Below are 15,691 nucleotides of genomic sequence, written 5' to 3'. Positions count from 1 at the left end.
TTATTCAGATCATTGTATGAACTTGGACTGTGTATGTGACTTTTAGGTGGCCTGTCCAATCCTGTCGTCCTGTTGAGAGATTTAAATCGTCACTAAAGCTAAGCAATTGTGCCTCGTGCCTCAATGCACAACTGACGCTGACTCAAAGGACAGTTAATCAGACTTTGTGCAGTCCCTCTGAAGCCACAACAGGCTTTTATACGTTTTTCACATATGCAGTAGTAATCACCAATACCTATTTAATATATATGTTGGTGGCACATATTAAAACTTTCAACATGGTATTCTGATTCAAACTGGGTCACACATTTTTATACACAGGATGTCATTTCTGCCACAAGGGGTCTCTCAATCAAAACAAAGTAAAAAACTGAGGTATTGTGGGATCATGGGAGTTGTTGTCTTCATTGTTAAACAAGTACCACTGGTAATGAAAATCTATCTGACGTGACTCAGACAGAAATGTTCACAGACAGGGAATGTTTAAAGTTTTATTCAAGTCATGTTTCAACAACGTCCTTCCCCTCTCTCGGACTCACCTGGAGGTTAAAGCGACAGGTGACCAAATGAAATGCACCGCTCCCTTGAATGACATTATGGATTCTGAATATTAGTTTGAATATTGTTGGGAAAATGATTTCAATGCAGAAATGTTACATATTACATCGTTAAACAGCATGTACCTTGACTGTTGTAATGTTGTAACACGAGTGTCTTTTTCCTCAAGGTGAGAAAAAAGGGGCCTCACTTTTTAAGTGAGAAATAAGGTTCAACTCACCCCCTCAACACTCCAATAGATTTGTGTGCAGTCCATCGTGACTCTCAGCTGGCAGATGGCACCCAGTTTGAATCTCTGTCTCTGCTCCTCGGCAGGGAACACCCAAGTGTTTGCCCCTGTGAAGCTTTCAGTTAAACTGCCTCCGAGCCTTTTTGCACTTGTCTATTCGTAAACACCTCCGGCCACCGGGAGGTCTGATGATGTCTGTGTTATGATCACACAAATCAGCAGGTTAAATTGCCAAATCCATTACCAGATTCCCGGCATAATCATCATAAAAACCCAATTCCTCCTGGGTGTACCTTCTCTTCTTTGGTTTTTGATTATACGGTTGTGACTCAACACCGACAGGTCGGCCAGGATGTTGTCCGAAAAACCTGACTTACAGTATGCTGGTGTCTACGGTTGTGACGCTAAAACATCTGTTATGTTAAAAGATTTATATGGCTGCAAAGGAGCTCAAGTCATGTCTTTTATCCAAGCTGTCGAAGTAGATATTTGTATTCCATAACTTACATACATAGATCACTTCATAAGTCTCCCTCACACGGAATTTGCAGAGGGAGTCTCACAACAAGCGACGTCCAGATGAAACGGAAAATGAAATCTTTGCCTCAAAACTGCTGGATGTTCCGAGCTTTTGATGGCAGCAAGGGAATACTGGGAGCTGTTCTGAATGCTTTATCAAGATTCCCTTTGTTAATTTGCTTGAGAGCAAGCCCAACCATCAGTTCGGGTCAGAGGATGAAAGCTTTTTAATTATCTGCGCGTCACTCTTGTCTACTGTATCTCTCTGTGTGTAACTGTTCCAGTTTGATAGCAAATGATAAAAGAAAAATGCCTGTTGCGCATAAGCTCTGACAGGGAAAAAAAGATCGACTTCAAAGTGCAGAACAAAGCTGTGTTTCTGTAGGGGCAAATATCACAGTGGACCTTTCAGACATGACAGTCGTGCTGTCGAACTGACTGCTCTGTTGAATAAAGCACTTCGTTATTCACAATTCAGGAGTCAGCTCGTGGTGTTTGACTAAATTATTCATTTTGTTGCTTTTTTTTTATTTGTCTTTTACACAGTGAGCGTATAAGCATACTGTATATTTCATAGGGATAATATTGTATATGTGCTGCTCTGAAGCGCAGAGCAAATCTACAGCGAGCCCTGCTCCCCTAACCTCCCCTGTGATGAATGTTACTGCGTGTCTGGTCTCTTGCTGCGAGCTACAGTTCCCTCCAAAACTACTGGAACTAGAGAGGCCAGTTCCTTGATTTTTGCTGTGCACTGATAACATTTGGGTTTGACACCAAAATATGTAAATGATACAAGATAACAGTATGTCAGCATCCATTTCCAGGTAGTTACACCCGGATCTGTTGAACCCACCCATTTTTCAAGTGAGCAAAATTATTGGAACATGTGACTGACAGGTGTTTTCCGCTGCCCAGGCGTGTCCTATTACATTTATTACTCAAACAATAAATAGAGCTGGATGTCTACACTCAGTTTCAGCAGTGGGTTTATCCTCTGCAGACTGCATTTAAAAAGGTGTAACCAACATGAAGACCAGAGAGCTGTCTATGGGAGAAAAACAAGCGATTTTGAAGCTGAGAAGAAGCTGAAGAAGAAAGAAACCACTGGTGCACTCAGCAACAGGTACTGAACTGGTAGACGAAGGAAAACACCAGCCGTTGATGACAAAACATTGCGAGCATGACAACGACCCAAAACACACTACAAAAACAACCAAGGAATTCATCGAGGGAAAGAAGTGGAAGGTTTTAGACTGGCCATGTCACTCTCTAGTCTTAAACCATATTAAGCATGCATCTTTTGATGTCAAACCCAAATGTTTTCAGATTACAGCAAAAATAAAGGAACTGGCCCCACTGTTCCGATAGTTTTGGAGGGGACTGTGCTGTATATGATTTCCTGTATAAAACCTCTGAGTAACTTAAGACTGAAAACCTCCCATTCCCGTCTTTTGAGTGATATCTTTTAAGAGCCTGAAAGAGAGGCGACTCTGCTTTCTAATCAAGGGTTTCCTCTTCTCTGAGACACCATCAGTCTTTCAGCATCGAATGATTTCAGCCCTTTAATGTGTGCAAGAAGTTGAACGAAAGACCAGTTGAACATATATGATCCATAGACCATGATACAAAAGCAGCAAAGAACACATCTTCTGTAGGCCTCACTGGCATGTCTCATGTAACTGTTGGCAGGTATCACCCAGTCTTGACTATTTGCGCTCCAGTGTGACCCACGCATGCCTTTGAGGAAACGCAATACACATTCCAGAAGCTCTGTAAAAATATACTACAGTGGGTTTTTTAAAATAAATGTTATCCCCTAGGATGAGTATCCAAAAACTGATGAAAATAGTCACTCAGGGATTTGGCCACCTGTCACCTGTTCACGAAACAGGGGGCAGCATATTACCAGAGTAATCGCCAACTGCTGCTAACTTTAGCTGCCGTTAGCTAGTTAGCCCATTTAACTGTTCAGGGGAGTGTTGGTGTTTACATTGCAAACACAGGGGCTTTGGACTTTTATGAGCTGGGGCTGGTTGGCATTCTAACTTCAGTAGATATCCCTACAACCCAATTCTAGGACATCATAGCTTCAAAACTGCAAGTTCTTGTTGATTATTTTAATCATTTCGAAATTGTTTTCGACTAAAATTCTTATATATTCCACCTCTAATACAGTTTAATAATCAAGCTTGTGATATTCTACATCTGTCTCATTGTCAACAAATAGTGTGATAAGACAAAAGAACAACAGTGAGTTCAAGGAAAGTCCAGATATAAAAAAAAATCCTCTGTTACATAGAACACCAGTGTTACTATTGAACTATTAACAACGCATAACTGAGCCATGCTGTTGCACCGGGTGAGTCACTCCGATGTCGTACTGCAGTAGCTGTTTACTGGAGCATCAAATCCATGTTGAAAATAGCCCCAAAGAAATGCACAATATAAAGGGTAAGACTTTATAATAACCATCATTAATAAATGTTCAATTTATAGTTTAATGGTAATTAATAGTTATTAGTGACTGTCAACAAACAATTAAATGTTTTAGAAATCATTTATTAAGCAGTTATAAAGGTTTATAAACATCAGTTCCAACAAGTTTTGTACAGCATTTCATTTCTGTTTTGTTAACAACTGTCATTTAATTAAATATAAGGTTACCATTTATTAATGATGGTTCTCATAGCAGAGTGCCCCAGGTGTTAAAGGTGCAATATGTAAGAATGTTGGTTGAAAACATTCAAGACTGGGATGAGGAATAACTGTGTCAAATGTTTAGCATGCTAACCAGTTAGCCTGGACCGTTAGCTGCAAGGCTACTTGAGCTAACTAGCTAACAGTAGCTAAAGTTAGCATCAGTTCATGTTTACCCTGGTGATATGCTGCCCCCTATTTATTGTGAATATGAATTCAGCAAGTGCCAAATTCTTACAGATTGCACCTTTAAGAGAAATGTTTTTTTTTTGTTTTTATTGAAGTATATATTCATGATCTGTTTGTTAACATCTTCAGGAGTAACCAGTGGTCATGGCCATTGTTTTTTTTTTGTCTTTTAAAATGATTTGTTGACAATAACAGAAATATGTAACATCATCAGTCTTATTATTTAAATTAAATATAAAATGTGCTGATTCCTCTGGGAATCTGGTGACCAGAATAAGAAGACTTATTCATTATTGTGCGTCCACGTGTTCACTGACATTTACAAACACCCTTCAGATGAGTCACATTTGTCCCGTGGTGGGCGGCCTCTGACCCAGTCAAAGGCCACTGGACCCTGTTAACATCGCCCTGATCGATAATCCATTCTTGATTGTGTCAACAGATTACATGTCTCCCACGAGGCCTCACAGGCATTTACAAAGAGTATAAATATATAAATGTTCACAACATCTGTAACAACAGCCACAAATAACTGATAACTGAAAGATATTTACAACATTTTTCAAATTGAGAGCACTTACAAGAGACAAAAATCAGTTTTACACCTATACAATAAGGTATTTTATATACTGTATTTGTTGAAACACAAAATGACAAAATGCTTAAAGATCGAGCACTTTTTCTCTACAGAACCAGAACTAAACATAATGCTGAATAAGGCATTACGGTACATATTTTCATTCAGCTGAACATACTGGCTGCAGGAAACATTTATGGATGCTCTTCTTACAGTGATGGTGATAAAAGAAGTTAGAGATAGTCCAGACAGAAAACAGAAAACAATATATATATTTTTGTAAGATTTAGAATGCTTCACTGAACATTGATAGCACTTAGTGTAAATACACATTATGTTATACAAAATTTGATTGCACTCACTGGTTACAAGTGAAAGTTAATGTCACAACAGCTTGACGGCACATTGAAACAAAATTAAATCACATTATCACTTAAGATGCTGTCACAGAACAATATCATCTATATCTTTACACTTCATATAGAGCGGCCTTTTGAAGCAGAGCTGCATTTCAGCAGTGGCAACATGAGAGGCATCGGTTTGACTATTCGTTGAAAATGTGCTTAAAAGACGTCTTCTTACTTCCCTAATCTTGTCTGCAAATGTCGAACAATCATCACTGGGAATGTATCCATTAACTGTAATACATATGGGAAGCCTCTTGTTGCTTACTTATGTATTTAATCCAATAGTGCCTTTGGTTCTTTCCCAGTTTGAGGTCATTCAGTCACAGCTTTCCCCTCCACTTCCTCACTGTACTGTCGGCTAAATTTTTTGATTGCACAAAATAAAACAGAGCAACTTAACTGCTTGAGGAATGGAAACACTGAGTCAGCTGATGTGAAATTATGCTGAAAGCCCCGATCATCTCTGCTCAGTCACGAAGGCCCTATCATCACCTTATTTAAGATGTCTTTCATGAGCATTTTTTCACGATGTAACAATCGATAAAAGTGCAAATCCATGTTGCAGCGTTTGTAGAGAATTTCACCCTCTAGTATTTTCCCTATTAATGTGTCACTGTGAGTTTGAGTGACAGTGCTATTAGCGGTCTAGATAAACATTGTGTTCAGAGAGTATCTGGACAGGAACACATTCAGTTCGCTCAAGCACATCAGACACTAAATTAAACACTTAGAGGTTAAAGTCAATTCAGCTTTAAAGCTGCTAAAAAAACATATTTTATATTAACGATGGATCAAATGACGTGTGTACTGCAAAAAGAGTTGCTCACCGTTAAAACCCCACAGAGAATGATCACTGCACTATGCAGGTCTACAGAGCGTTATGGCGTCTTTCAGCTCATTGTTTTGGTTCTCGACTGTTTTGGTTCACTCCCACTGCTCTCGTGTTGTTTACCGACTACAGGCAGCTTTGTAAAGCGAAAACGCTCTGAAACCAACAGCACGCTATCTTCCCAACAGTGAATAGCAAACACATTTAGCAACTAGCAGATGAGCATAGTGGCGGATTCTAGCAACTACAAAGCCAGATATTTCTCTAAGGAGGTGGTAAAGACCAAAAACAGACCAAATTCAGTGAATATTAACTTACTTTTGTCAGGTGGCCAATAAAGCTGATGTAAGTGATATTTTTCTTATTGGAATAGATATTAAATAGTTATATATTCCAGAGTGTTTGGTCAGAAACCTGCTTCTCTCCTCCTCTGGTCCATGCAGTAAAAGACAAAAGACATTTTTCTGGTATCCCTGCCCACTTTATCCAATCAGGACAGAGAACTCTATAACGAGGCGGTCCTATCTGCTTGTGTTCACATACAGAGCAGGATCCTGCTGTTTGCTGCTACATCCAGCAATCTCAACTGTTCATGTGGTGACGCAGAGAAGAGGTAAAGGATTAAACAGGCAGTTAGCTAAAAAACAACACACTTACAGCAGCTTCAACCTGAATCCAAATTGTGATTTAGCTGTTGGATGTATAAAGAGGCTTCCAACAGCTACCAACTGAACACCCCTCACTTCAGCGACCTCACTAAGACTTCTCCTAAAAACGAAGTGAAAAAAAGAGGCCCCTCTTTAGATATGAAAGGCTCATGAGGTCACAGAAACACTACAATTCTTAGTTTCATGTGTTTATACACTAATGAATGCGGAATTATGAATATGATATTCCAATTGCGCCTCTAAATATCTCTAGTATGTCAGTGTTGCGTTGACAGCTAATTTCTCCACCGTGATTGGTCAAAAAACGAATCGTAGTTATCTTCGGTGTAATTTGAAGGTGTCACGTCAACAGAATAGGAATTATAGCCCTTCATAAATGGTCCCTCGAATAATAAAGACATTTTGTATGTTAGCATTAATCTAAACAAAGTTCTCATGTTTCATCATATTTAGCTGCACATAAATACCCTGCTGACGCCTGCGACAGGAAATCAGCAGACAACTGTATGCTTCCCGTTGATGCTATGCTGCAGCCGTCTTCAGTTCCTCCTGCAGCAGAAGAGTTTCAGGGTCAACCTGGACTTCTCATGATCTGTCCAGCTGAGGTCAGGCAACTCACTCGGCCAATCGTGTGTCAGCCACAGCTCCTCAGAGGCCTTGTTTAGGATCAACGTCCTGCCTGACAATCTGATCACTGTGAGACCCACTATGGATGTGCACTTCTAAAACCCCCTTAAAGCCTCGAGGCAAAACGCTTTGAACTCCTGTTTTCTACTGAAATCATATCACTATCACAATACTTTCTGGGGGAACTGCATGTGTTTGTCCATATTGTTTCATTATAAACTATATATATACTTATACAGTATTTGAATCCATTTCCTTCCACACAGGCACACACGGGCATGTTTGTGATCAATCCATGATGTATTGTGTTTCACAAACCTGAATATGAAAGCGAAAACACAATCGATTATTTACATAAACAGTAGTTATAAGTCTGCATCTACAGACTCAGACTCCTGTGGTGGAGACCTGTGTGACCTCAGTCTGTAGGTCGTTCTGAAGAGTTCGTCCCCTCCACTGCTCCATGCCTAGTCACGCCGGCGGTCCTTCGGTCCGTGCAGGAGCGCACACGGACACGGGCTCCCGTGTGCTGTTGCGTGCTCTGGAGAAGCTGCTCTGCTCCAGACGGGAGCGGTACGGCAGACAGAAATCCCTGAAGCACCTTTTGAAGTTCTCATCCAAGAAGGCGTACAGCACCGGGTTGAGGCTGCTGTTGGTGTAGCCCAGCGCGATGCACAGATGCCAGCAGGCCATCACCACGAGGTTCTTGTGGTCGATATCCACCATGGTTTTAACAATGATGAAGATGTGGATGGGAGTCCAGCAGATGATGAAGGCCGCTACGACCACCAGGACCATGCGGGTGATCCGTCGCAGGTTCCTGTCCTTCTCTTTGGAGCCGGAGAGAAGACGAACACTCTTGAGGCGCAGGATCATCAGACCGTAGCAGATGGTGATGACGAGGACGGGGACCACGAAGGCAATGATGAAGACGCAGATTTTCATCACCGTGTCCCAGTACCACTCAGGTTTGGGGAATCTCAGTGTGCAGGCAGTGTTTCCTGGGAGTTAAAACAATTAGAAGTTTATGGGAGGGCCATGTGGAGAGGCCAATTTAAGTTGATAACCCAGCTTAAATGTTTTCTCTTTAACGATTAGATCGCTCCCTGAACACTTGCTACAAAAGTGTGTGTGCTGATGAAAGAAGCTTTTACAAAATGCTGGTAATTCCCTTTCCTTCCCTTTCCCTGCACTTTTTCCCTCTTACCTTTACCTGTCACCTTGGTCATAGCTATGACCATCACAGGGACTCCGACAGCAGAGGACAGGATCCAGATGCAGACGTTGATGATCTTGGCTTTGGCGGGCGTGCGGAAGTCCAGGGCCCTCACCGGATGGCAGACCGCGATGTAGCGGTCCACGCTCATCATCGTGAGCGTGAAGATGCTGGTGAACATGTTGTAGTAGTCGATGGCGATGACCACTTTGCACAGCAGCTCTCCGAAGGGCCACGTGCGCATCAGGTACTTGGCGCTCTGGAAGGGGAGGGTGCTGGTGGCGAGGGCGTCGGCGAGGGCTAGGTTGAAGATGTAGATGTTGGTGGCGGTCTTCATCTTTGTATACCTGGTTGATTTAAGGAGAAATGCTGAGCACCCAGATGTTATTCTGACTCACAGTCGATTGACTGGAGCTGCTGTTGGGCAGAAAAGTTATTTCAAGGTCTGCCTACTGCTGCAGAGCAGAGTGTGGCTGGTTCACGACTTCTATCAAAATGTTTCAAGGATGGAAGCCAGTTTATTGTTCGACCTAATCCTTTTCCTCTCTTTGACTATCAATGCTGTTTTCTCTTGAAAAATAGCAAACTACTAAAAGAGCTTTTAAAATGCACAATGATTTGTATGGCACCGCATCAAATGCGCAAGAGCTTCTGTGCTCAAAGTGACTGTAGGCCTCCATTAAACTGTCCTTCTATGTAATGTGTTGCTGAAAACGCCTTCTTGTTATCAGATATCAGTCTTTTTCTCTCTTTTAACAGGGACCAGCCTGTTCAACAATGGATTCCTCCACACATGTTCAGAATATGACAGCAGTCGGTCACATTTAATTAAACTGCAGCTACAGGCTCTAAAGGGATGAGGGAAGACTAGGGGATGTCTTTTATCATCTTAATCCCTCACATAAAGAGATGTATTACATCGCACACTGGGCAATGATCTCCCTCGTGTCTGTAATTGCTTTTGCCAGGAAGAGAGTAGGCACAGAGTCTTTTATATCCACTTTGTTTGATTGTTCTGAGGTTGACAAATCTAAGTGCAGGAACACACATTTCGTCTTGAGCACATTACACCTGGGATGTAGGAAGTTGCTCAGTGGAGTGATTGATTGACCTTCCTCATTTCCACAGCGTTCCCTCAACAACGAGCGAGCAAAACCAGAACCCTCTGAATCTCCAACACACGACTGAGTGTGATTGCTTATGATTGGCAACATGCCTACTTGCTCACCGTGCAAACGAATCATTTGAGTTTACAACATCATTCCTGACAGCAGTAATTGGTGCAGTGAAGTGAAGAGTGCACCGCCCTCCGTCCCCTCTTGTGTGTGCGTGTGTGTGGGAGGTGTGTGTGTGTGTGTGTGTGTGTGTGTGTGTGCGCGTGTGTGTGTGTGTGTGTGTGTGTGTTTGTGTGTGTGGGCGTGCTGCTCTCAGACACACTGACAGAGTGGCCATCATGATAAAGTCACACTGTGAAAATGTTTGTTGTTGTTTTCTTTTTTTTTTGCAAATATGGCACTTTTTTAACTCCCTGGGTTATATTGTTAGTCTTAAATCATCAAATACAGCCAGAAAAGAGCTTGTAGTGAGACTTTGATGCAATTTAAAACAATATTCATATTCTCCATTATGGAGGATCTGCATTGATCTTGTAACCAGCAGCAAATTATAGTAAATGTCCCTCTTTTAGCGGTTATTCATTAGTTGTTTTTTTTGTTGTTTTTTTGGTGTGTCTCTCACCTGACCACCCCGTACATCACCAGCACGTTCCCCAGCAGCCCCACCACACAGATGAGAGAATACAGAGCCGTGATGCAGACGGCGATGATGAGACTCGTGGTGTCCCTGCTCGCAGCCCTGCTCGTCTCGTTGCCACTCGGAGGCGCACGCAGCAGATCCTCGGAGAGCGTCACGTTGAAGGGAGTTAGTGAGACCGAGAAGCGCTCGTTAAAATCTGCGAGAGCGTCGGGAAGAAGAGTGGGGAACTCCATGTCTGGAAATAAACAAAAAAAAGAAAAGGAAAAGAAAAGAAAGACTAAAATGCAGGTGAGGTCACTGTGGCGCAAAGTGTCCAGGGCAGGTGCACAGGGGCGCACGAGGAGTGGACGGCGGATTGGAAATGAGGCGCACGGAGGAGGTTTGAGCTCTCTCTCTCTCTCTCTCTCTCTCTCTCTCTCTCTCTCTCTCTCTCTCTCTCTCGCTCTGTGTGTGTGTGTGTGTGTGTGTGTGTATCCCTGGTGCACAAAGCAAGATGTGAGGAAGCTGTTTCCTGCCCAAACCATCCTCTGCTTAAAGCCATACCATTTGTCAAAGGGCTTTAATTAGCTCCAGCATACAATACTGTTTCATCACATCCACTTTTATTCATTTATTTATTTATTTATTCATTTATTTATGTATTTATTTATTTATTCATGCATTGGCTGTCATCTTAAGCTACAGCTTTTTTCCCCTTCACCTGCCACCCAGTAACTCATGGAATAACGTCAGTCAAACCCTGATCTGAGCAGCTCTCCTTCTTGTAGCTTCGCAGCTCAATTAGACAAGTCTTTATTGAGCCATTCCTCTTATTGCTGCCTGCCTCCAACCCTGAGGTGCTTCTCCTCTCCCCACTCACCACGGACTGTGGCTGCCTCCATTAGAGGACTGACTATCCTCACTTGGCATTCACCTCCATGAAATCACCTTATTAAACCACAGGAGTGATGCAATTACCTGCCAGCAACAAGGCTGATGAAATATTTAAGATGGTTCTGATAGCCTACAGCAGCAGTCAAGTGGGGGATTTTCAAGTGGGTTCTACAAATTGTGTTGTTGCCCTTTACATTTCATAACTTGCATGGGTGTAATTGTGCACGTATCCATTACATCTGTGTGAGCAAACAAGTTGACGCGGGCATACGGACATGCAGGCACGTTCATTTGAGAGCTCTGTATTTGCTGTGGGTCAATATTTAACCAATGCAGCTGCTCGTGTTTAGCTGGATAAAGGATAAGTCCAGCGAAAAATGTAGTTTTTATTTCCTCACTTCCATGTTGATTGTAAAGTCAAGTGACGTTTCAGAGTCTACAAAACATTTCAGAGCTTCACAGCAGAACGGCGTGGCGGCATTCTCCTGAACAGCTGAAGTAGATGGGGATTTGTTTTAAAAAGTACAAAACAACAGAAGAAAAACATGAAATGGGTTCATACATCTCGTCTGGCTTTATCTGACGACATTTTACCTTAGCAGCCACATCAACAGCTTTTAAAATTCATATTCATACTGATTCATATTCATTTTGGGCCAAACTGCTCCTTTAATGCATCTGGAACATTCACACACGTTTTATGGGTGTTAAATTTGTTGTATTTCCAGTAGAATGTGCTGCTTGACCGATTCAGCTGACACCATGTCACATAAGTCCTTAATTACACGAATGTTTGGCTTTTCATCAAAGCACTCATTTATCTGTTGCTGGCTTTTGTCTGAAGCTCTTTACTGTGGAAATCAGAAACCATTAGGATCAAGCAGGTGCATGTGATCGCACGTGTCGGCTGTAATTGGTGCACACGTGCTGTCAGTTTCAGACTATTACAGTGTTTTCCAATTGGTAAAACACAACTTTGCAAAATAGGCTGGTTTGATCAAAATACTCAACACAATTCACAAAAACACACACCCAAACTGCAAAATACCTCATATGTCCTGCAAAATGACCACTGCACCAATTGGCCCACACTCCATTCATGTTACCAGATCTTTGTCTAACCAACTACACACTGTTGGGCATAATGAAAAGCACTCTCATCTTTAGTATGCTTTGCAATAATACTAAAATAGTTGAAACTGTAGAGAATTCTTCAGATTGTTCACATGCACAGAAATATTTGCAGATACACACACGTGCTGCTGAAACATGTATTTTGTTATTTTTCACCAAACAAGTCAGTGTAGCATATGCACAGCGGATATATTTACATTGGAGTGAAAAAAAATATGCTCACAAAACAGTAAACTGAAAAAGAAAATTGCAAAAAAAAAATGCAACAATGCGAGAGGCTTCACTCTCCGTCCAGCCTCTCGCATTGTCAGCCCACGGTTGATGACATGATCAGCTGAGGTTGCTCTGATTTCATTTGAAAGTTGTTGTCTTCTTTGGCCATGACCTCCTCTACCAGCTCTACCTCTCACTCTTCCTCCCCCTCTCATTCTCACCCTCCCTCTTCCTCTTCATCTCTCTGCAACATCTTCCATTGTTGTTATTACAGTTTTTTCCAGTTGCTACCACACTAAAATGACATGCACAGCACACATATTTAAACTGAAACACAAAGAGCAAAACCTCTTCTCAAGTCTCCGAACTTTAAACACATTTTCTGCTTTACACACATTTTGCTATTCAAAATGGCACTTTTTAAATGCATTGAACACGGTTCTCTGCATAAGACACAACAATCTGACATGAAGTCACATGTTTGCCATTTCAAAACACTGCTATTTAAAATGACACTACATGAGCTGACTGGCCAAACAATTGTTACCATAACTGTTACCACCTCAATCAGGGAGTCAGCACTAAAAAACCACAGGTGAGCTTTTTAATTTTCCAATAACAATGGAAGACATTGCAGAGAGAGGGAGAGGAAGAAGGATGGTGAGAATGAGAGGGGGAGGAAGACTGAGAGGTAGAGCTGGTAGACAAGGTCACGGCCAAAGAAGACAACAACTTTCAAATGAAATCAGAGCAACCTCAGCTGATCACGTCATCAACCATGGACTGACACCATGGACAGATTTTCTTTCTGCAATTTTCTTTTTCAGTTTACTTTTTTGTGAGCATATTTTTGTTCACTCCAATGTAAATATATCTGCTGTGTGTCACACCGCGGTGAGGGATGTCCTGTCTTGGGTTTTTTTGTCTTGTGAATTTCATGTTTTATTTTGAAAGGTAACTCTCCTCTCGTTTCAGGTCACTTGCCCTTCCTCTTGTGTCACCGGTCTGGCGTCTTCCCAAATCCCCTGATTGTTTCCACCTGTGCTCCCTCCCCTCATGTGTATATAGTCTTTGTCTTCCCCTGTCCTCTTTGCCAGGGTATTTTGTTTGTCCTGTCGAATACATCCAACCTTGCCAAGTTTTGTTTTCTGTTTAAGTATTCCTCTGAAGAAGAGTGATTTTGTGTTAATAGTTTTTTTTTGGTCAGTCTTTTGTTTGTTCAAGCCACTTAATCTGATAGCATTTAGCTTTTCCTCTGTTGGAGCATTTTGTTTGTAGATTTTGCAGCATAGAAAGAGTAGTTTATTTTCATAGCCTGTGTGCCTTTTTCCTCTTTGAGTGATTTTGTTTAATACATTTTCATAGAAGTATTTTCTTGAGATCAGTGTAGTCTATCCTTTTTCCTCCTGTGGGAGTGTTTTTTGTTCGTGTTGTGATTTTGTTTCATAGTGTTGTCCTCTGGACATTAAGATTTTCATAGCCGGTTGTTTTGTCATTCTGTCTGAAGAGATACTGTTCAGAAAATAAAACACCTTACTGTTGCCAATCTGCATCTGAGTCCTCTTTTTCTGCCAAAGTCTGACACTGTGCATATGTTGCACTGACTTGTTTGGTGAAAAATGAAAAAAATAAATATTTCAATGGTATGTGTGTGTATCTGCAAATATTTCTGTGCATGTGAACAATCTGAAGAATTCTCTACAGTTTGAACTATGTTATTATGGCAAAGTATACTAAAGAGAGTGCTTTTCATTATGCCCAACAGTGTGTAGTTGGTTAGATTAAAAATCTGTAATACGAATGAAGTGTGTGCCATCTGGTGCAAAAGTTTGATTTTGATAATGCTATATGTAGTTTTGGTTGTAGTGCTTCACTTTGAAGGATATATGAGGTATTTTGCTGTTTGGGTGTGTGATTTTGTGAATTGTGTTAAGTATTTTGATCAAACCAGCCTATTTTGCAAAATTCTGTTTTTGCAATTGGAAAAAACTGTTAAAAAAAAAAAAAGTGCTCACCTGTGGGATTTTAGTGCTTACTTCCTGATTGAAGTAGTAACAATTAATAATTGTTTGGCCAGGTGGCACATATAGTGGCCAGTGAGCTCATGTAGTGTCATTTTGAATGGCAGTGTTTTGAAATGGCAAATGTGACTTTATGTCAGATTGTTGTGTCTTATGCAGAAAATGTGTTCAAAGTTTTGGAGACTTGAGAAGAGGTTTTAATCTCTGCATGTCAGTTTAAATATTTGTGCTACGCATGTCATTTTAGTGTGGTAGCAACTGGGGAAAAAAAAACGTACTCTTGGGTAATTGTTTGAGGACAGACACACAACAATCCTCCGGTGGCTGTGTCTGCAGTGTTCATACAACACAGTCTTTATGAACTCTGCAATGTGACCTTTATCAAAATCCTCCCATAAGCAACTGCCATCAGTGCGGCACAGAGCTGGGCCAGTCAAAAGAAAAGGACCAGTGTGGTGAACAATTTTCTCGATCGATGGATCTTGTGGGTCTTCTTAAGATGAAGAGCTTAATTAAAATTATCTGGCTCTTTTTGAGAGCTCATCTCTCTTTCATTAATCTGAAGTGTTTGTTTAATGCTTCTGATTAGATTTCTGGTAATCCACATCCATCCATCCATCCATCCAGCCTTTATGTATAAATGCCTTTGGAGGGTCGCAGGGGGCTGGAGTCAGTCCCAGCCAACCAAACGTCAGCATACATCTCAACAACACGAGAGATTTTAGTCATGCTAGCAGCATTCTGTGAGTGAGTGTGTCCAGACTGAATTAACTCAACAACAAGGCTAATAAATGGATTGTTATGAAATTCAGTATAGAGATTGGTGGTTCCCAGAGGCTCAATCTGAATGACTTTGACTGTGGTGATGATTTTTTTGCTCATCTAATTAACCTAGGTGAGACAGGAGACTCAGGAGACGTGATGCCTTATGTTGAAGTATTAAATGAAGCCTGATCAAGGAGAAAGCAGCTCAACAGTATGCAGTGGTTCAATGCAATGCTTGCAAGTTCTGAAGGACACTTCTGGGCTGTGACTATTTAACCCTCTACAGAGTACTCTGTGGAAACGTGCTTACGTAAGTCATGTTGCACTTGATGGGAGAACATGGAGTTTGTTCTGTCATGGAGTCTCTCGTACGACACAGCGAAGGTTAAGATGCTGGAGAAGAGAACGTGACCT

General features: G+C 41.4%; 1 protein-coding gene across 1 annotated transcript; it reads right to left on the bottom strand.

Moving 5' to 3' along the window:
• Positions 1 to 2,855: 2,855 nt before the first annotated feature.
• oprd1b (opioid receptor, delta 1b) lies at positions 2,856 to 10,668 on the bottom strand. Its single transcript, XM_030392495.1, has 3 exons — positions 10,254 to 10,668; positions 8,508 to 8,863; positions 2,856 to 8,301 (listed from the first exon to the last, which is right to left on the bottom strand). Exons 1-3 carry the CDS (start codon positions 10,502 to 10,504, stop codon positions 7,772 to 7,774), a joined length of 1,137 nt encoding a protein of 378 aa, XP_030248355.1. The 5' UTR covers positions 10,505 to 10,668; the 3' UTR covers positions 2,856 to 7,771.
• Positions 10,669 to 15,691: the final 5,023 nt, after the last annotated feature.

This window comes from Sparus aurata, chromosome 17 (assembly GCF_900880675.1).
Source record: "Sparus aurata chromosome 17, fSpaAur1.1, whole genome shotgun sequence".
NCBI lineage: Eukaryota > Metazoa > Chordata > Actinopteri > Spariformes > Sparidae > Sparus > Sparus aurata.
This window is presented reverse-complemented; position numbering and strand designations above follow the sequence as displayed.

What these genes read in the sequence shown, in the direction of transcription:
- oprd1b (XM_030392495.1), bottom strand. Translation starts at nt 10,504, where the DNA reads ATGGAGTTCCCCACTCTTCTTCCCGACGCTCTCGCAGATTTTAACGAG. An exon ending in GTGATGTACGGGGTGGTCAG is followed by an intron (nt 8,864 to 10,253) that starts GTGAGAGACACA and finishes TAAATCAACCAG; the next exon opens with GTATACAAAGATGAAGACCG. An exon ending in GACCAAGGTGACAGGTAAAG is followed by an intron (nt 8,302 to 8,507) that starts GTAAGAGGGAAA and finishes TTTAACTCCCAG; the next exon opens with GAAACACTGCCTGCACACTG.